The 22,519-nt window shown below is 34.5% G+C and overlaps 3 protein-coding genes across 3 annotated transcripts; 2 read left to right on the top strand and 1 right to left on the bottom strand.

Moving 5' to 3' along the window:
* Positions 1–252: 252 nt before the first annotated feature.
* On the bottom strand, positions 253–1,138 carry LOC144852949 (uncharacterized). The gene is made up of 2 exons (XM_078711004.1): positions 1,113–1,138; positions 253–757 (listed from the first exon to the last, which is right to left on the bottom strand). The coding sequence occupies exons 1-2, from the start codon at positions 1,136–1,138 to the stop codon at positions 253–255; spliced, it is 531 nt and encodes a 176-aa protein (XP_078567130.1).
* A 6,938-nt stretch (positions 1,139–8,076) lies between these two features.
* On the top strand, positions 8,077–8,991 carry LOC144852948 (uncharacterized). Its single transcript, XM_078711003.1, has one exon. It carries the CDS (start codon positions 8,077–8,079, stop codon positions 8,989–8,991), a length of 915 nt encoding a protein of 304 aa, XP_078567129.1.
* Positions 8,992–9,193: 202 nt separating this feature from the next.
* LOC144852947 (uncharacterized) lies at positions 9,194–12,163 on the top strand. Its single transcript, XM_078711002.1, has one exon. It carries the CDS (start codon positions 9,194–9,196, stop codon positions 12,161–12,163), a length of 2,970 nt encoding a protein of 989 aa, XP_078567128.1.
* Positions 12,164–22,519: the final 10,356 nt, after the last annotated feature.

The raw sequence follows: 22,519 nt of genomic DNA, 5'->3' as shown, positions 1-22,519 counted from the left end.
CATGATGTATTTCTTGTCGGAGACAATTCTTGTCGCTGATGGTGTGCGATCTTTTGATAAGAAAACTGATTTCTTCGTTGACGAATGGAGGAAAGATCGCTTATGTAAATATCTGTCCGTGTGGGTGGGTTTGCGATATACTTTGTGGGTTCCTTTGTGACAAAAACGTCAAGAAATGCTAAACTGTGGTCGTTTTCCTCTTCCATTGTGAATGCAATGTTACGATGTTGAGAGTTGAGGTGTATTAGAAAACTATCTAAGTCCACCTTTGTTGTGCTGCCAAATGATAAAAGTGTCGTCTCCATATCGAAGCCAAAGTTGTGGTCGCTTGTTGGCGGAGTAGAGTGCTAGATGTTCGAGCTCCTCCAGAAAGATGTTGGCAATGATCGGGGATAAAGGAGATCTCATAGCCGTGCCTTCAGTTTGTTCAAAGAATTGATCACGCCACTTGAAGTTGGTAGATGTTAGACATAGTAGAAGTAACTCATGGATTTCTTCTGCAGAAAGTGCGGTCCTCTGTTGGAGTTCAGGATCAGCTTGCAGTCGATGTTTGACTATAGGGCAAGTTTCCCTAACTGGAATATTGGTAAATAAAGACTTGATGTCAAAGCTGATCAGCTTGTCTGTTGGTTCCAGGTAAACGTCCTCAATGATTTCCACGAAATGCTGGGAATTCTTCACATGATGACCTGTTAGTTCTACCAGTGGATACAGTTTCTTGGCTAGATGTTTTGCCAGGTTGTATGTTGGTGAGCCTCTTATAGAGCATATTGATCGAAACGTCGAGAAACTCAACAGTTCTTTTCAGAACCAATACACGTGATGTACCGCAAACTTTATATCAATATCAACAGTCATACTTACAAGTCTGTCACTGTATTATTTCTATTAAACTCAACGAGCTGTGCGTGTACGGTTGTATTCCATGTAGAACAAGCTATACACCAATCACGACAATAGGAGGTAGCATTATGGCAATAGCAATTTGTTGGGCATACACCTACGTTTAAAGAAAAATAGAAATAATACATTAGCAATTATGTTGCTGCAGATTGTCTGCCATGCGGTATGTCTACCAGGCGGAGTTTGTGTCCACCAACCGGTAGGCCTACCTTGTAAAATAGCACGGCGATTCCATTTTACAGTGGGTAATTATTGTAACTTGACGTCAATTACTCGTATAGTTATTACTTATACTGGTATGTGTGTAGTTTTTTTCTATTTTAAATTAATAGAAGACTTGTTACAATTGTTTATTACGTGATTTGTTACAATTTGAAAATATTTATGTATTTATAACATAAATTTAAAAAAAAGTTCTGAAGTGTCCACCGGGGAGAGAGAGAGAGAGAGATTAAGGGCCTCTTTACATAAATTTGTATTTAAATTTATATGGATCGATTATAAATTATATCAACAGGTACGTCAGATAACATCAGATAAGTCGTTGATTTCATCGCTCAAAACAGTTCGAAGGCCTATCAATTAATATTGTGTTTAACTGTGAAATGTCCTCCTGAGAGAGGCGGAGGGCCTCTTCACATCAATTTGTATTTAAATTTATATTGATCGATTATAGCATGGAGGTATAAAAATACTTCCATGATTATAGCAATAGTTACATTCTACATAAACATCAAATAGGCCGTTGAGCCAATATTTGTTATAACGCTGAAGGTAGGCCAATTGTCGGCTAGAGAGAATTTATGGGATTACGATATTCTGTCACTGAAAATAATATGATATACATTTAATTTTTAATATGTGATACTGCCAGACTGACGGATTATGTCTTGCCAATACCCCAGTTATACCAAACTATACCAAATTTGAATGTCCGTTTAAAAATAGAGGAATTCAGTTTTTTACAATGAAAATAGGCCTAATATGCAGTTTGTCCGCCAGAGAGAGTTTTTGGGCTTATGTTTTTTTGTTAACTAAACGATTTGTCAGGGTGGGGGTGTGTATATGAGGTGGGATGGGGAGGGGAGGGAGTTCAGGTTGGGTTGATGTGTTGAAGAAAGAGGGTATAGATGTTAATATACCCAGGGAAGATATATGAGGTGGGATGGGGAGGAGAGAGAGTTCAGGTTGGGGAGATGTGTTGATGGGAGAGGGTATAGAAGTTGATATACCCAGGGAAGATTGAAATTAATTGTAATTTCACTTTTCTCTGATATACCCAAATTAAATTCGTATTTATAAGCTCCGCCACAGAGAGATTAAGAGCTTCTTTACATACATTTGTATTTACATTTATTACATAATTACATTTACATAAACAATTATTATAATTTACAGAGCTTTGTATAATTTACAGGGCTTTCTATTTGAATACAGAAAACAAAGGAAAACAAAGGACATCGTTGCCATAGCAACTGTTATTAGAACAGACCGAAAACCATGATTGTTTCGACAAATTTAAAGGTAAATATTTTTATAATTCTGTACTGAATACGAAATAAACTGGAATAACTGTTTAAAGCAGATCTATCCTTTAACGTTAGAATATTTAATTTTTAATACCAAGTCAGTATAAAATTAATAAATATATACCCATAGTCTATACGGCGTCGATTTTAATTATCGATTCATGGAATACGGTTATAATTGCATACAGTAGAGAATTTAATTAATTTTTATAGTTTTTTTAGTTTTATTTTTATTTTGAAATTAATTATGAAGTGTTATTGTGAGATGATATCCGCACTGACAATTTGTATTTCAACTACGGGCAGATTTTTTGAACGTGTGTATTTATTATTATTTATATGGTTTAAGTTTAAATTAAAAATATAACTTAAATACAGATAAAAATACAGAAATACAATTCCAATAAAATCTAACTTCACATTTAAAACAAATTGGTGTCTACAGTGCTAGAGTTTCCATTAGTCGTTGAGATGCCTTGTTGCAGACGGACGAAAAGAGTTCCTTATCCTATGAAATGAAACTATTGTTTATTATCGATATAACTTAAACTGCACGTGTTGCTGTAGTTCAAGCCGAGTAGGTATGAGATCACTCCAATTTGCTTTCATGAGTTTCTGTGTTTGTTTTTTGTCTATGTGTTAGCAAGATTAAGTCAAAACTACTAGACGGTTTTCGACCAAATATTCACCATAGATACGTGATCTACGCGCGATATTCTAAAATAACGATTTTTGTTATAGGCCTATTGTAGATTAAATTAATCTTAAATCACACACAATGACATTTATCAAAACATTTTGAGTTAAGTCTACCAATACGCTTTGATTTTGTATGGGAAATGAAATTAAAACTACAGTATTCAAAGATCGATCGATCGGGTAACTTGTTTTAATAGATAAATTAATCTAAATCAGTTCTTGACTATCAATCAATGGATCGGAACTTGTTTTAATAGATAATCTAAATAAGCTTTTTGACTATCAATCAATCGATCGGGTAACTTGTTTTAATAGATAGTAAAAAATCAGTTCTTGACTATAAATCGATCGATTGGGTTGGTTTGTTTTAATAGATAACCTAAATCAGCTTTTTGACTATCAAACAATCGATCGATTGGGTTGGTTTGTTTTAATAGATAATCTCAATCAGTTCTTGACTATACTATCAATCAATCGATCGGATAACTTGTTTTAATAGGTTCTTGACTATAAACTTATATTATTATGATAAATTTAAGTCAGTCATACCTGAACAGCTAGAAACCGGCAAAATGGCCAATATCACAAGGATTTGAAAGATGAACATCTTTTTACACAATTCTGTATAAGCGCTAAACTCCGACAGTTCGTACTGTGTCTGGTTAATGTTAATATAGCATGTTTTGTTGGCTTTATAACATACCTGATTGTATTCTTGTAGTGTGATTGGTCAATTACTCATCACGTGTCATTTGAATTCAGCCCTGCCTCATATCTAACGAAAAAGTGATATCTAGTGGTGATAATTTACGCGCTCTAATGCATTTTGGGACGTTTTTGAGACGTTTTTGACTGATCGCGTTCGAACATCAACTTGTTGTGCATGCCGTCAATACGGCTCTACTCGCCTTCAACAACTATTGATATACATCACAATGCAACAGATTGAGGCTCCTCCTCTTTTTTCTATTTTTACTTAAAGATGTATTGTCCCCCAAAATCATGAAAAATAAAGATTTTTAAAATCGGACTTTGAATAGGCCATTTTGCAGTTTTAATGAAGTTGTTCACTTCCATAAGAAAAAAAACGAGGGAGAAAAATTATTTATTATAATAAACAGTTAAATTACCCAAAAACTCATTGTCTTCCAGACAATTTGACCATTTTTTGCTTTAAATTACATTTTTCTCAGGTAAATAAATTTTTTTCAGACCCAATTTTTTGTGAGAGTGAATAACTATTATGTGACATTAAAATAACATATTCAACAAAAAAATTTAAAAAAATATTTTTTTAGGGGGACAATACATCTTTAATAGAAGACTTTTTACAATTGTTTATTACGTGATTTGTTACAATTTGAAAATATTTATGTAATTATAACATAAATTAAAAAAAAGTTCTGAAGTGTCCGCCGGGAAAAGAGAGAGAGACAGAGATTAAGGGCCTCTTTACATAAATTTGTATTTAAATTTATATGGATCGATTATAAATTATATCAACAGGTACGTCAGATAACATCATATAAGTCGTTGATTTCATCGCTCAAAACAGTTCGAAGGCCTATCAATTAATATTATGTTTAACTGTGAAATGTCCTCCTGAGAGAGGCGGAGGGCCTCTTCACATCAATTTGTATTTACATTTATATTGATCGATTATAGCATAGAGGTATAAAAATACTTCCATGATTATAGCAACAGTTACATTCTACATAAACATCAAATAGGCCGTTGAGCCAATATTTGTTATAACGCTGAAGGTAGGCCAATTGTCGGCTAGAGAGAATTTATGGGATTACGATATTCTGTCACTGAAAATAATATGATATACATTTAATTTTTAATATGTGATACTGCCAGACTGACGGATTATGTTTTGCCAATACCCCAGTTATACCAAACTATACCAAATTTGAATGTCCGTTTAAAAATAGAGGAATTCAGTTTTTTACATAGAAAATAGGCCTAATATGCAGTTTGTCCGCCAGAGAGAGTTTTTGGGCTTATGTGTTTTTGTTAACTAAACGATTTGTCAGGGTGGGGGTGTGTATATGAGGTGGGATGGGGAGGGGAGGGAGTTCAGGTTAGGTCGATGTGTTGAAGAAAGAGGGTATAGATGTTAATATACCCAGGGAAGATATATGAGGTGGGATGGAATGGGGAGAGAGTTCAGGTTGGGGAGATGTGTTGATGGGAGAGGGTATAGAAGTTGATATACCCAGGGAAGATTGAAATTAATTGTAATTTCACTTTTCCCTGATATACCCAAATTATTATAATTTACAGGGCTTTGTATAATTTACAGAGCTTTCTATTTGAATACAGAACACAAAGGATGAACACGAAAATCGTTGCCATAGCAACTGTTATTAGAACAGACCGAAACCATGATTGTTTCGACAAATTTAAAGGTAAATATTTTTATAATTCTGTACTGAATACGAAATAAACTGGAATAACTGTTTAAAGCAGATCTATCCTTTAACTTTGGAATATTTAATTTTTAATACCAAGTCAGTAAAAATTAATGAACATATACCTATAGTCTATACGGCGTCGATTTTAATTATCGATTCATGGAATACGGTTATAATTGCATACAGTAGAGAATTTAATTAATTTTTATAGTTTTTTTAGTTTTATTTTTATTTTGAAATTAATTATGAAGTGTTATTGTGAGATGATATCCGCACTGACAATTTGTATTTCAACTACGGGCAGATTTTTTGAACGTGTGTATTTATTATTATTTATATGGTTTAAGTTTAAATTAAAAATATAACTTATATACAGATAAAAAATACAGAAATACAATTCCAATAAAATCTAACTTCACACTTAAAACAAATTGGTGTCTAAGTGCTAGAGTTTCCATTAGTCGTTGAGATGCCTTGTTTCAGACGGACGAAAAGAGTTCCTTATCCTATGAAATGAAACTATTGTTTATTATCGATATAACTTAAACTGCACGTGTTGCTGTAGTTCAAGCCGAGTAGGTATGAGATCACCCCAATTTGCATTCATGAGTTTCTGTGTTTGTTTTTTGTCTATGTGTTAGCAAGATACTAGACGGTTTTCGACCAAATATTCACTGTTACTGCAGAGTGCATGTATTTATTTTATATTACTTTAGTTCCTATTATAATAGAAGTTTCTGCCCTATGAATATTCATTTATTCTGTTACTTTCTTATTTGCATTCTCATTTACATATTATTTGCCAAGTGTGCACAGTGTGCTGTTTCTCCTTTGTTTTCCTTTGTCCTAATTTCTGTATGTTGTGAGAGCTGCGTACATTAAAACAAGGAATCAACAGCAGCTGACCTAATTAGTAGATCCAATTAAAGTAAAAGAAAAATAATTATATAGTAATAATTATGGAGAAAAGAGAGAGAACATTAACCGAGAAGGGTCTCGAATATAATCGTGATGTGAAGATTAGGGCCTTTACTAGTGAAAGGAAGCGGTTGCACAGACTTATAGACGCTGTGAGTGATGCCGTAGAACCAAATGAGGGTATCATAAGTGACATGGTAGACCAGGAGATAATACTGCGTGAAGTATACTCAGAGCTCTGTCCACTTTTGAATGTTGTTGAAAGAGAAGAATACACTAATATGTTGCAGTTGTCGCATAATGAAGTGACAAAAGACTGCCGAAGCTGAGAATCTAGGTGTAAATACATCTGGTAATGTACAAGCTAGTGTGAAACCATGTCGTTCAGTGAAAAGTAATTCCTCTAGGCACTCAACACAACATTCTTCACATCACTCTCATTCATCAAGACATTCGTTTCGGAAGTCAAAACATTCATCTAATGCTTCTTCTACTTCCCGGAGATCTTCGTCAAGTGCAAAAAGGAAAACACTTAAGAGTTCTCGAAGAAGCCAAAAGGGCAGAATTGAAAGCTGAATTAGAATTTAGTGGAATGGAACACAAACTTAAAGAACATAAACTTAAGGTTGAACGTGAAGCGGCAGAACATAAATTGAAGATGTTAGAAATTGAGTTTGAGACTACTTTGATTGAGCAACAGAAGGAGTTAGCAAAGATGGAAGCTAGAATAGATGTCTTGCGTGAGGAGGGTGTAGTGAGTGATGACTCACAGGCATTGCTAAGTGGCGATGACGATGATTACATTCCTCTTGGGTTGCAGAAATTCCTTGATGATCTACCGAAAGCGGTTGGTAAACCAACGGCAGTTGGGGCAAGATCTAAATCTATTTCAGAATCAGCTCAATTTACTATTCCTTCCTCAAATGTGTCTACAACCACGAGTGTGACTGTACGTACCTCTGCCACTTCTACTTATATTGCAAAGTCGGCAATAGACACTTCCACCCATATTATTTCCACTAACATTAACCTACCATTATCATTTGCAGATGTACGCAACACTACTGTTACCAAGGTCCCAAATATTAATGCTTCTAGTACAATGCCTGCAACTACTTTAATATTAATTCAACAGCTTCTCAGACGTACACAGTTCCTGCAAGTTCAATTTATGCTAATGTACCATCACTGTACGTTCCAATTTACACCTCTACCTACGTGCCTGTGTGTGCGACGTCAACTTACGTTACTAGTTCTACCTACGTGCCTGTGTGTGCGACGTCAACTTACGTTACTAGTGCGTCGTCAGTTGGTGTACCTGTGAATTACTTACCAGTTTGTACAGCATCAGTGAGTATACATCCCACGTCAAATTACGTTCCAATTTGTGCGTCGTCAGAAGTACCTAGTACTTACGTGCCATTTAGTGCAGCACCAGTGAATGTACCAATGACTTACCTTCCTGTTTCGATGTGTGACGCATCTATATACTTCATCAATTAACACAACTTCTATATCATCATCTAAGAGTGTACCTGTAGTATCTATTCAGTCGTCTACTGTAGGTGTGCCTGCAGTTGATGTGCGACCAGATCAAGTATCCATTTATGACACTAACTAACACTTTACGTCAACTTACCGATTCATTTAAGCTACCACCTGTTGTAGTGGAGAAATTTGATGGAAACCCACTGAAGTTTCCTACGTGGGAAGCAGCATTCTCTTCCTTGATAGAATGTAAGGCGGTCTCAGTTAATGAAAAATTGTATCTGCTGAGACAACATCTGGATGGTAAACCAAAGAGTTTGGTGGAGAACTACTTGCTGCTTGGAACGGAAAATGCCTACTTGAAGGCTAGGCAAGAGTTGCGCAATAGGTATGGTCACAGCTCCGTTTTAGCACATGCGTTCCTGAAGAAGTTGAATTCCTGGCCCAAGATTAATGGAAGAGATCACGTAGGGTTACGCGACTTTTCTGACTACATCAATGAAATTGTAACTGCTCAGGCCACAATCCCAGATTTAGGCATACTTAACTATTCTGCGGAGAATTGTAAGATTCTTAATAAGTTGCCAGTTTACATTGAGACCAAATGGAGAGGGATAGTGGCTTCATGTCAAAAAAATCAAATAAGTCCATCCTTTGCACAATTTGCTGTCTTTTTGACAAATAAGGCAGAAGAAGCTAATCTTCCTATGCTGGAAGCTACGAGGCAGATGAAGGATTCTTCTCGTTATGCGAAGGACCACAAACCAAGAAAATCCAGCCATTTGACTTTGAAGACAGATGTATCGACGGAAACTGAGAACATCAAAACAGACCAAAAGAAGAGTGAGGCACCTACTACATGTCCCTTTTGTAAGTCCTCGCATTCATTAGACAAATGTGATTCCTTTAAGGTTCAGCCAGTGCGTACAAAGAAGAAATTTATCTTTGCATCCAAATTATGCTTTAGGTGTGGTGCTGGTGGTCATTTTGCAGCGCACTGCAAGACTGAGGTGAAATGCCATCACTGTATATAGTAAAGGACATATATCCTGTCTTCACTTCGACAAGCTAGCGAGTGTGGATGGCAAATGCACTGTGGTATGCGGAGATGAAACCGTATGCAATGATAACTCTATGATTTTACCGGTATGGGTTAGAGGTAGAGGTAGTATATCCGAAAGACTGGTTTACTGTATCTTAGACTCTCAAAGCAATACCTGCTTTATTAAAGAAGATATGGTTGGTAAACTGGGTGTGAAATCTCATCCCGCACAACTTAAACTTTCTACCATGCATGCTTCATGTTCCTTAATAGATTGTATGAGGGTAACTGATCTCGAAATAGTAAGCTTTGACAGGAAAGAAGTAATACCTCTACCAGCCGTCTACACGAGAGACAGCATACCAGCTAAAAGGTCGCAGATACCGACACCAGAGGTAGCGAGCAAGTGGGATCACCTAAAACAAATTGCTGATAAAATTGTGCCTCATATGCAAGATTTTCCAGTTGCCTTGTTGATAGGAAATAATGCGCCCTGTGTACTACGACCTCGGAACATTATTGCTGGTGAAGAAAACCATCCATATGCTCAACAATCTATACTTGGCTGGGGAATAATTGGCACCATTTGTAAACCGGAGGATGTTACGTCTCATCGTTTGGTCTCCTACATTACTAACACGGTTAAACACAAAGAAATAATATCACCAATTCACATTAAAGAAATGATGGAAGTTGATTTTTCAGATAGAGGTGTTGGCGTTTCCATGTCAGTTGACGAAAGACGGTTTCTGAACATCGTAAGTGATAATATTCGTCAGAGAAGTGATGGACATTACGAGATGCCATTACCACTCCGTTCACCAAATGAAAATCTTCCTGATAATAAACCATTGGCTGTTAAACGATTCAACGGTCTGAGGAAACGATTTACAAAGCAACCAGAGTTCATGAGAGATTGTTTTGGTTTCATGAAGGATGTACTGACGGATGTAGCGGAAGAAGTTCCTAAAGACACAAAGCCTGTTATCGGAAGAATAAACTATGTACCACACACGGGAATATATCACCCAAAAAAACCTGGTCAAATAAGAGTGGTATTTGATTGTTCTGCCATATATCAAGGTACATCATTGAATGAACGTTTGTTGCCCGGTCCGAACCAAATTAACAGTCTACTTGGAATTTTGCTGAGGTTTAGACAGGAGAACGTCGCAATAATGGCTGACATCAAGAAGATGTTTCATCAATTCTTTGTTGCTAATGCGGATAGAGATCTGCTGCGGTTCCTGTGGTTTAAAGACAATAATTCAAACAATGAAATAATTGAATATAGAATGATGGTTCATCTGTTCGGAGCAACTAGCTCACCAGGTTGCTCTAATTTTGGTTTGAAGAGAGCAGCTGAAGATGGCGAAAAATTCTATGGAAAAGAAGCAGCAAACTTCATAAAGAATGACTTCTACGTCGATGATGGTTTAAAGTCCCTGTCTACAGCTGATGAAGCAATAAGCTTAATACAAAATAGTACAGGTATATGTGCTAAAGCCGGTTTGAGACTGCATAAATGGATCTCAAATGATAGGAAAGTTCTCAGCTGTATTCCAGAAGGACAACGAGGCAAGTCATTATATAACATCAATGTGAAGTCTGACACTCTACCTATTAAAAGAGTGTTAGGCGTATCGTGGTGCATCGAAAGTGATGAGTTCAAATTTAGGGTGCAACTAAATGATTATCTCCCTACCAGACGAAATGTTCTCAAGACCGTATGCTCCATTTACGATCCGTTAGGATTTATTGCTCCTGTCCTCATTGTTGCAAAGATGGTTCTGCAAAGTGTCTGTGCACAGAATCTTGATTGGGACGATCCTTTGGGTCCCGAAGAGCAGAGCAAATGGGAGAGATGGTGCGAAGACATTAGGAACTTAAATACACTAAGCATACCACGTTGTTATAAACCAATCAATTTTAAAGCAGTGACCGCAGAATGCCATCATTTTTCAGATGCAAGTGAAGCTCCGTACGGTCAATGCTCGTACTTGCGATTAATTGATGGAGATGGGAAGGCAGTTGTCTCCTTTTTGCTTGGCAAGGCCAGGGTAACTCCTGCTAATAAGAAGATTACGATACCTCGCCTTGAGTTGAACGCAGCAGTGGTATCAGCTCGAGTCAGTCATATCCTGAAGAATGAGATGGATATTAAAGTACCAATAAAGGATTACTTTTGGACCGATAGTAAAGTTGTACTAGGGTACATACAGAATGTAGCTACACGGTATCAAATGTTTGTTGGTAATCGAGTGCAACAAATTCATGACCAAACTAATGTTGATGATTGGCACTACATCAATTCTTTAGATAACCCAAGTGATGAGGCAAGCCGAGGGCTGACAACTCTCAAATTACTCACAACTTCAAAGTGGATCGGTGGACCGGATTTTCTGAAGCAGGATGGTGAATTAAAATGTTTGAGACAAAATGCCGTCGACGAGGAAACAACAAAACTTGTTTCCACAGAATTTAAACGCTCTTTTGCTGTCACAGCTGTAATTACAAGTCAGAATGATATGATTGGTAGAATAATTAAGAAGTTCTCCAAATGGAAAATGGTAAAGATAGTGATTGCTCGACTTTTAAACCTTAAGACAAGATTAATGACTGCAGCAAAAATCAAACTTAAAACCAATGGCATCATGAACAAGTTATCTGGAGACTTCATATCGACTGTTGACGATTTGCAGGTAGCTGAGACAATAATCATTCGTTCTGTACAATGTGAACATTACTTACCTGAATTTAATGTTTTGCAAAATTTTAAAGATGACTTACCGGACCGAGATGTGGCTAAAAGCAAGAAATTTGCACTCAAGAATTCCCGTTTGTGTAAATTACATCCAATTCTAGATGAATCTGGAATTCTGAGAGTTGGTGGTCGAATACATTATTCATCTATGCCTATGGAAGTAAAACATCCTATAATCATACCAAAATACTCACCTTTAATGACTCTTCTTGTTGATCACCACCACAAGAAAGTAAACCATATGGGCAGAAGTGCCACGTTAAACAGTCTAAGACAAGGTGGTTTCTGGTTGATCGGCGCAGTATCCGCTGTCTCACAATACTTACGAAAATGTGTGACATGTAGACGATCCAGAGGTCAACTAGCTAGGTGCCCAAAAAATGGCCGACTTACCTATTGATAGACTGTCGGAATCGCCTCCATTTACATATTGTGGAGTTGATTTATTTGGCCCATTTATTATCAAAGAGAGAAGGAGTCGAGTAAAGAGATATGGTGTATTATTTACTTGTATGGCGTCTAGGGCTATACATCTTGAATCAGTCAACTCACTAGAAACAAATTCATTCATAAACGCCTTACGACGTTTCTTAAGCATAAGAGGTCCAGTGTACCAGATGCGATCGGACCGGGGAACAAATTTTGTTGGGGCGATCAACGAGTTCTCTAAAGTGCAAAACTTTCTACGTGACCGGCAATGCAGATGGATACTTAATGTTCCCTCAGCAAGTCACATGGGAGGCGGATGGGAGCGTCAAATAAGGACTGTGCGCACCATTATTGAATAGCTGTGGAGATCATCTGTGTGACGAAACTTTTCGCACATTTTTGTGTGAGGTACAGAGTATTGTAAATTCACGTCCGTTAACTATAAACAATCTTTCAGATCCTACAGCTCCAGAAGCACTCACACCGAATCACTTATTGACAATGAAGTCAAATATTCTGTTACCACCACCAGGCGAATTCCAGGCAAGTGATATATATTGCCGAAGGAGATGGCGGCGGGTCCAGTTTATGGCCAATCAGTTTTGGCATCGGTGGCGTAACGAGTATCTCGCCACTCTTCAAACCAGACAAACATGAAACGTCACTAGAACAAATTTTTGTGTAGGTGACATAGTTATCATCAAGGATGAAAATGCACCACGCAATGATTGGAAGCTTGGTCGAATTGTGGAAGTGATGAAGAGCAAGGATGATCTCGTAAGGAAGGTCAAACTTCGTCATCAGAGTGGTCATTACGAACGACCTATTCACAAGTTGATATTGTTAGTGGCTAGTGATTCTTGAAGTGGTCCAATCCCAGTCAGGGAGCCAACCGTTTGATGCGTATTGAGAAAATGGAATCAAGAAATTTGTTTATTTTCATATGAACGTTTTACTTGGATATGCATTAGAACTTTTGAGTATTTTGTAAACAATGAACTTTGTTTGTTGAGAAGAACTTATGTTATGTTTCAACAAGAACTTTTATATTTACTTTACAAGGACTTCAATGTTAATGTAATTACTTTACGTCCTTGAGGGAGCCATGTTACTGCAGAGTGCATGTATTTATTTTATATTACTTTAGTTCCTATTATAATAGAAGTTTCTGCCCTATGAATATTCATTTATTCTGTTACTTTCTTATTTGCATTCTCATTTACATATTATTTGCCAAGTGTGCACAGTGTGCTGTTTCTCCTTTGTTTTCCTTTGTCCTAATTTTCTTTTGTTCTGTTCAGTTGTTGTTTGCCTGTGCAAGGGTACAGGTCTGTGCAAGTGCACAGCAGCCATTATAATTCTTTTACCAGCTCTAGCTCTACAGTTTATTATTTACACTTTATTACTATTGGATATCTCTGGGATTTTACTTTGTTTTGGAATTACTTTGCAAATGTTGACATTATTGTGGATGGTGCATACTAAAGGAAGTACTTTAAACAATAATTTTACTCTTTTAATTTCTGTATGTTGTGAGAGCTGCGTACATTAAAACAAGGAATCAACAGCAGCTGACCTAATTGGTAGATCCAATTAAATTCACCATAGATATCAATAGTTACGTGATCTACGCGCGATATTCTAAAATAACGATTTTTGTTATAGGCCTACTGTAAATTAAATTAATTTTAAATCACACACAATGACATTTATCAAAACATTTTGAGTTAAGTCTACCAATACGTTTTGATTTTGTATGGGAAATGAAATTAAAACTACAGTATTCAAAGATCGATCGATCGGGTAACTTGTTTTAATAGATAAATTAATCTAAATCAGTTCTTGACTATAAATCGATCGATTGGGTTGGTTTGTTTTAATAGATAACCTAAATCAGCTTTTTGACTATCAAACAATCGATCGATTGGGTTGGTTTGTTTTAATAGATAATCTAAATCAGTTCTTGACTATACGTACTATCAATCAATCGATCGGATAACTTGTTTTAATAGGTTCTTGACTATAAACTTATATTATTATGATAAATTTAAGTCAGTCATACCTGAACAGCTAGAAACCGGCAAAATGGCCAATATCACAAGGATTTGAAAGATGAACATCTTTTTACACAATTCTGTATAAGCGCTAAACTCCGACAGTTCGTACTGTGTCTGGTTAATGTTAATATAGGATGTTTTGTTGGCTTTATAACATACCTGATTGTATTCTTGTAGTGTGATTGGTCAATTACTCATCACGTGTCATTTGAATTCAGCCCTGCGTCATATCTAACGAAAAAGTGATATCTAGTGGTGATAATTTACGCGCTCAGATAATGCATGTTGAGCATTTTGGGACGTTTTTTAGACGTTTTTGACTGATCGCGTTCGAACATCAACTTGTTGTGCACGCCGTCTATACGGCTCTACTCGCCTTCTAAATGCCTTTTCAATGGCATAGCTTCCCAGCCTAGCATTCGTCAATGATTTACGATAATTAAATTGAATAAAACTAGGTGTGTTTATCAAATAATGAATGTTTTGTATTTGTTTTTATTCAATGAAAAATGTACTACTCTATTTTCAACTCGGCAACAACTTAGAACAAGTCTTCTCGCATAATGACTATGTATAAACTGTAGGTCCAGTGTACTCAGTTTGTGCACATTAACAAACCCAGTTCATTATTCGAGACGGGGGGGGGGGGGGCGTAATACGTTAAACTGATTCAAATAATACATTATAGTTACAGTAGACCTAGTCCATTATTATCATTAATTATAGTCATAACATTACAATTTGATTTCAACAACTACTGATATACATCACAATGCAACAGATTGAGGCTCCTCCTCTTTATTTCACCTCATCACTCACCTTCGCGAAAAATAGCAGAAATCGATGCCTTCAGTGCTTCGCGGTCTTCATAAATTTAGACCATTCTCTTATTACTCCGAACTCTTCTTTAACTGGAGAGATCCTCCACGATTGAGATCATTAGACGGCGTCCAACAAACATGCAGCGTTTCAACTCATAACCGTAACGCTTTCGTGTAGATGACTATAACTTTTGAGTTTGAACTAACTTGTTTTTGTAAAAGAGTAAGTATGAGATTAAAAGTAGAATAACTTCCTTTTAACAATGAAATGTACCTCACATACAGCTGATGCGGGGGGCGATTTTATAAGAATAATAACACTTTTTCACATTTCACTTCCAAATACAACTTGCCTCTCTGGCAGCTATATTGGATCAAAGATGGGGATAAATAATGTTATAATTTCATATAGTACAGTCACATATGTAAGAAAAACTAGCTCCAGCTCGATATTTGTGCCAAAATAGATTTTATTGGCTAACTTTGTTATTCTTGAGTTGCTGAATTCAAAAAAGTTAGGTGCCATTTTTTTCGACCACTCCTTCAGCCGCCATTTTGTATTTCAAAATGGCCAATATTCTACACTGAACTTTGTCATCCATGGTATCATCGGAAAGGGAATGTAATACTGATCATTTTATCCCATTACATCCATATCAAAAAATGCATAGTTACATAGTTATTTAACAATAAAACAAGTCACGTGACCAAAAAGGTCAAAAGGTCAACATTTTAATTTTCTCAAATACTTTACTGTTTGGTATCGTAGAATAGCTTTTTTTATTCTGAATACAGTTTTACTAATATCTATTCGATTTTCCTTTGTTTATTGTCATAATTTTCCAATTATTAAATTGTTTTTAAATGTACAATAAAAAAGGTCTCCTTCGTATTAAGATAAATACGGTTTTTCTTATTGGTTAAATTACCGTAATTCATTCAAATGTTGGTAACATTTATCTGGTTATAATAACAATTTCAGTGTGAAAATATTTTAGTATAAGTTAAGTTTAACTATCAATATCCTCGATATGCCCGGTTTTCGCATTGCAAGTACAGTAAACAAGGCCACCAGCCATTAGTCGCGTGCTAAAACGCATAGTGATACCGGACCGACCGACAGACCGACCGACCGACCGACATAGTGAACTATAGAGTCGCGTCCACGCGACTAAGAACAAGATCAAACAACAATTGCTTTGCCGGTTGCGACGCAAACATAATCTTGGAGGTAAAGTAATTGATTTTGGTACCTTTTATTTAAGCAAGTTCATATAATACTACAGCAGAAACGTAACTTTGAAAAGGAATTTAGATTTGTCTTAATTCTGCTAGTTAATGTAGTTTTATTTATAACTATATCCAGTGCAGTGGCGTCTATGTTGTTTTTTTCAAACATGGTTTTCTGCCAATAGCATGGTTGCATGTTGTAAGCCTAGGCCTATATATATAAAGTAAATCGATAAAAAAGTTGTTGCTTATTTAAATTAATTTATGTACACATTCTTATTATATATATTGGATATTAATGTGTGACCATAAAGACAGGATAGAAAACAGCTCATCTATACTGTGTATAAGTAGTCAAATAATCTTCCACCGTTCCAGATGATAACATAATTTATTGAATATACAATTAAATCGGTGGCATATGCTCATACACGTAAGAATACAAATACTAACAACAAACGGATACAATGGGATCATGCCCAAGAACAATAAAATAATAATAATAATAATTCAAAACGCACCGATGACTGAAAAGCCGATTCCATCCCCTACCGGTGTGTGGTCGCACTTCACTCTTTAAAAAAACCCCACTGCATTTTTGATAAATATAACTGAGAAATGCAGTAAAAGTAACAAAATTAAAATACAAATTTATAAAAGGGAATTCAATAACTGAAATCGTTACATACGGTACATATTTATAAAGTGTCTCTGTAGTTAAAAGATTTCGTTTTTCTCAAACTAATTTGAATATTATTGCTGGAAAGCGGATTTTGTTTCCCTTCTTTCTGATAAGTTCTTAAAGTTAAGTTACCACAAACAAGTATAGTTTGATTAATTATTCTATGTGACTTTTAATAACAACGTATAGTTAGGATTTATATTGCGATAATCACAAACCATACGTAAAAATCAAAGGGATCTTTTAGACGTTAAAAACACCGTAATTCGTTTCTTTACAATATCGATTGGTATTTTGTAAAGGTAGTAAAGGCAGCAGTATGACACTGAATTTTCTTTATTTCGTGTAAACTTTATTTAAGGAAAACTAATTGATCTCTTTTTTTTCTTAATTCTGAAGATTTTTTCACTGTATAATAATATCAAATGCAAACACTCTGTTTGCTGCACTTAATCTGACGTTCAAAGAGAAAGAGAAAGGCAGGCAAATTAACATTGGGATTGTGCACAGATGGCTTTAAATTGTTTGGTACCCGCTTTGACAAAAATACAACTGATTTTGAACGCTACGCAAATGATACCATTCCCCGTAGCATTTTTTTCTTTTTACGAAAAACAGAAATGTAAACTACTAAAAATAAAATAGATTCAGAATTTAAAAAGCTATCCAACGAAAAAAACAAAGATGTGATTTGACAACAGTTTATTTCACCTTTGTTCACGGACTATAGTTATTTTGATTTTAAATTAAATAACTCGGAAACTTGACATTGAAGTTAAGTGTAATCCTGTACTGTACGGTACTTATTCAGTATTAAGATAATATATAATATAATATAAAACATATAAATGGACAATGACAAAGTAGAAAGAAAATCAAACAAACATATTTTGAATGAATTGTAAAACCAATAAGAAAAACCGTATTTATCTTAATACGAAGGAGACTATTTTTTCATTGTTAAAATGAGTATAGCGAGGCATTTAATGAATAGGCAAACTGCCTTAAAATGTGACATGTTTCGAGAAACTATTCTCGTCATCAGAAGAACAGAAAACAACGCCTAAAGTATACTTATATTCCAATAGTACAGGTTGTATGTAAATAAGAAAGTAATTAGCATGATAAAACAACAAGAAGGAACATTTAAAAACAATTTATATACATAATTGGAAATTATGACAATAAACAAAGTAAAATAGAATAGATATTAGTAAAACTGTATTCAGAATAAAAAAATCTATCTAACAATACCAAAAAGTACAGTATTTTGGTAAAATTGCATTTTGACCTTTTGACCTTTATTGGTCATTTGTTTTATTTGGCAATTACTATGTAACTATGCGTTTATTGATATGGGTGTAATGGAATAAAATAATCAGTATTAAATTCCCTTTCCAATGGTACCATGGATCACCAACTTTAGTGTGGAAAGTCGGCCATTTTGAAATACAAAATGGCGGCTGAAGGAGTGGTCGAAAAAATAGCACCTAACTTTTTTGGATTCAGCATCTCAATAATAACAAAGTTAGCTAAAAAAATCTATTTTGGCACAAATATCGAGCGGGAATACATACGGTAATAACCCGTACTAATATGAATACTAGTACAATCGCCGTCAGTTTGGTACCCTGAGAGAAATGTGTGTTGTAGGACAACCATACACTCACTATATATAGATATACGTGTTGATGTCGATGTGCAATAATTGATTGTCCTGGTTTATTATTTCAATTGAACTCACAATATCATTAATGTTTTTAAAATATATAAATATTATTGGGTCTGTTTTTAAGAATTAAATGAAATGATTTCTTTGCTGCATGTATATTCTAAATAAATAACAAAAATGGCATCTAATGGTGATCACTTTATGATTGAGATTGAAATTGAAAAAGCAACTTAGTACTATGCTTTAATAACATTGTTACTTTCTGCTAAAAACCATGTTACCAGGCAGAATGCTAATTTATAGATAAATCAATAACACATTACAATAATAATAGACCTGCTGATTTCATTATCCTGTAGTCAGATATTTTAGAATTAGGCTCCTCCACTTTATATACGTTATTAGTAAAGTGAAAAAAATGAAATGAAATGCATCTATAATTTGAATAAAAACTAAATGACATCACTTGCAACTGATCATGATTTACAGCAAGTTAGTACTATTTGTTGCTTGAACATACGCTAATTTATACTAAACAAAGGATTCACCGTGTGAACTGAATTTACGCACAATTTATACTAAACAAATAACTCCTCACCGTGTGAACTGAATTTACGCACAATTTATACTAAACAAAGAACTCACCGTGTGAACTGAATATACGCACAATTTATACTAAACAAAGAACTCACCGTGTGAACTGAATTTACGCAACATTTTAGCGTAGATTGTAAACGAATTGTTAGGTTTGAGGAAAATAAAAAATTAATTAAAACTCTTTTTTTTCATAATTTTAATTAGATTTCGAGAATTTAAATCATCATCATTCGTAAATAGTGAAATATTTAAAAATACAAACACATGTAATCTGTCAGAGTAGTCGATTTGGCTGACGTAGTTTGACTGATTACGTAAATTTCGAAATGCCGAAAAAGAGAGGGTTTTGCCAAATCGGGTCACATTTAAACATAATTCTGACCAAACCCAGTAGTATTAAATAAATAACCTAATCAAAGTTTTCTTTTTATTTAAATATTTCTTTGTTATATTATATTATATATAATGTAACTGTAAAACTGTAGGCCTAGTTGTAGCCAAATTAGAAGAGTATATTAATATATTTTCAACAAGTACTGTAGCCCAATGCTTATTATAAAAGATTAAACTAATTTTTTTATCAGTTTTATCAGTTTAATAGATCAGTACTACATAACTAGCCCAATGCTTATTAGAAGAGTATATTAATCATTATTTTGAACAAAGTTTGTGTATTAAATAAATAACTTTTACAATAAACTGGTTTCCAGAATCGGCATTACCCAAAAACCTTTTTGAAGATGTACATGTGAGCGTTAGCGAAACCAACGAGAATGATATAAGTTCTGGGCCGGAATGGAGCGATGACACTGACAGTGAACTTGAGATGTTCTGTTTTTAGAAATTAGAAATTTACATACATACATAATTCATAGTTCTCCCGTTATACCGTTTTTATGGTTTTTATTTAATATAAATGTTTATATGTCCATGTCAATACAATTATCCAACTCTCACTAATGCAGCAAGGGCTACAATATAATATTTACTATAACATATACGTTTACATAGTAATATCCAGTATTTTGAGAGAGAAAAAAAATATATTAAACACAATAATTATATTTTAAATACTTTTAATACTTTTACCCGAGTTTGGTCAGTAATATGTACATCTAAACATATTTTATTGTTAATAGTAGATTCCATTATAAAAATATTAAATATACTATTTTAATCAGCATTGGGTTACAGTACTTTTATTGTAAAAGTTATTTATTTAATACACAAACTTTGTTCAAAATAATGATTAATATACTCTTCTAATAAGCATTGGGCTAGTTATGTAGTACTGATCTATTAAAAAGGTACACAAAATTAGTATAATCTTTTATAATAAGCATTGTGCTACAGTACTTGTTGAAAATATATTAATATACTCTTCTAATTAAGAATTTGGCTACAACTACTGTTTTTTACTTACAAATTGTATAATGTTGCCCGAGAGTAGCTCTGCTAACTTCTCTGGCTGTTTTACTTTCATAGTTTTGATTTAGCTTTTCGCGCTTTTTTTGTATCCATTGAGATCCAGCCACTGATACCCACAGTATTGTCACTTTTCAGTAATTTGCCTTTGGATTTATATATATATAAAACAAAGAAATATTTAAATAAAAAGAAAACTTTCATTGTAAAGGTTATTTATTTAATACTACTGGGTTTGGTCAGAATTATGTTTAAATGTTAATAGTACATAATAACCACATTATGTTACAAATTATTATTATACTCTTCTAAAAGCATTGGGCAAAACTTTCATTGTAAAGGTTATTTATTTAATACTACTGGGTTTGGTCAGAATTATGTTTAAATGTTAATTATATAGTACATAATAACCACATTATGTTACAAATTATTATTATACTCTTCTAAAAAGCATTGGGCAACAGATCGCTTTTTTACTTAAAATTGTACAGTACTACAGTAGGCCTATAAATAGTTCAGTATGTTGTACTGTCCCTTGAAAAAAGGTATTTAAAGTTATTTCTGTAAAACTACAGCGTTTAGTCAGTAAAATATGTTTTAGGTAGATTCCAACAATCTCATGCATTGAAAAGTATTTATTATTTGGCTTATAAGTGAAACTCTTAAACTATTTTCCCTTTAGAATGGTAATGGTCATTTTATCGTCATTGATGGGATATATTTTCAATTGTTTGGTGTTAGTTCGTTGTTTTGTGGGTTTTTTTTGCTGCTGGTGGTATCTACACTATCTAAGGTAGGCTATACTTGGGGTAAATGGGGTCTCTAGTCGAACTTTAGAGGGGTCTGCCAGGGCCAAGGCCAGGGCACATAACATTCATGATAAATGGCACCTCTAATTGGCCTGAAAAACACTCTCATGCAGCATGCTACCATTGAACAAAACGATCGTACTTTTTATCATTGTTGAATGTTTTGATATTAGCCTAATTGTTAAAACGACCTTCACAACCAAAATATTTCTTTGTTTTTTAAATGGAACGCTATAAAAATAATCCTCTGCTTCATCAGAGCATGAATACCTAATAACCAGACAAGAACGTAACTTTATTACGTTTTACTATCAATCCATTTTCATATCACGCAATCCATTTTTCAACAATATAGTAGTATAACAATAACATTTTGATTGAATAGTGAGGGATTAGTTACAGTTTGACTTTGAATAAACCATTGGTAATTTACTGAAAATCCAAAATGAATTTGTGTTATAATACAAACAATATTATTCAATCAAAGAAACGCTCTACTACACATGAGAAATAGATGTCGGTCGATAAACTTCTGACGACGACTAAAACAACGACAATCAGCTAAATGTTAGTGATTTTATTTCATCTCTGGCTTGTTACATATTTCATGACACATTACCGGACTTCCCCCTCCTCTCGCAATGAACTACAGTACAGATCTTCCCTATCTAGGCTTGTGTATGTAGCCTACTACGCTATTCACAAATTACCCACGCATAGCAGTGTTACTAGAGCCATCACAGATTACCTCTAATGGATCAATCATTCACACATGAATTCAAAAATTCATCGACAAACGAAATATAGCCTATATTCATTCCTTTTAAATATTAGGCATATTGCCAAGGCTAATAATCGATTTGTCCATAATTATTGCGTTTTGCCGGGGGTTTTTCATAATCTAAGGCCAATTTAGGCCAAATCATAATTGTGCGTATAGTTTTGTATTTCCGATGCGTGTAGTACCCTATTTATCTTCATTTCCGTACGTTCGTAAATATTAGGCCGAATTTCCGTAGTAATTCCGAAATTTG

The sequence above is a fragment of the Antedon bifida genome, chromosome 9 (genome assembly GCF_963402885.1).
Source record: "Antedon bifida chromosome 9, ecAntBifi1.1, whole genome shotgun sequence".
Taxonomy (NCBI): Eukaryota; Metazoa; Echinodermata; class Crinoidea; order Comatulida; family Antedonidae; genus Antedon; species Antedon bifida.
Note: the sequence above shows the minus strand (reverse complement) of the source record. Positions and strands in the feature narration are given on the sequence as shown.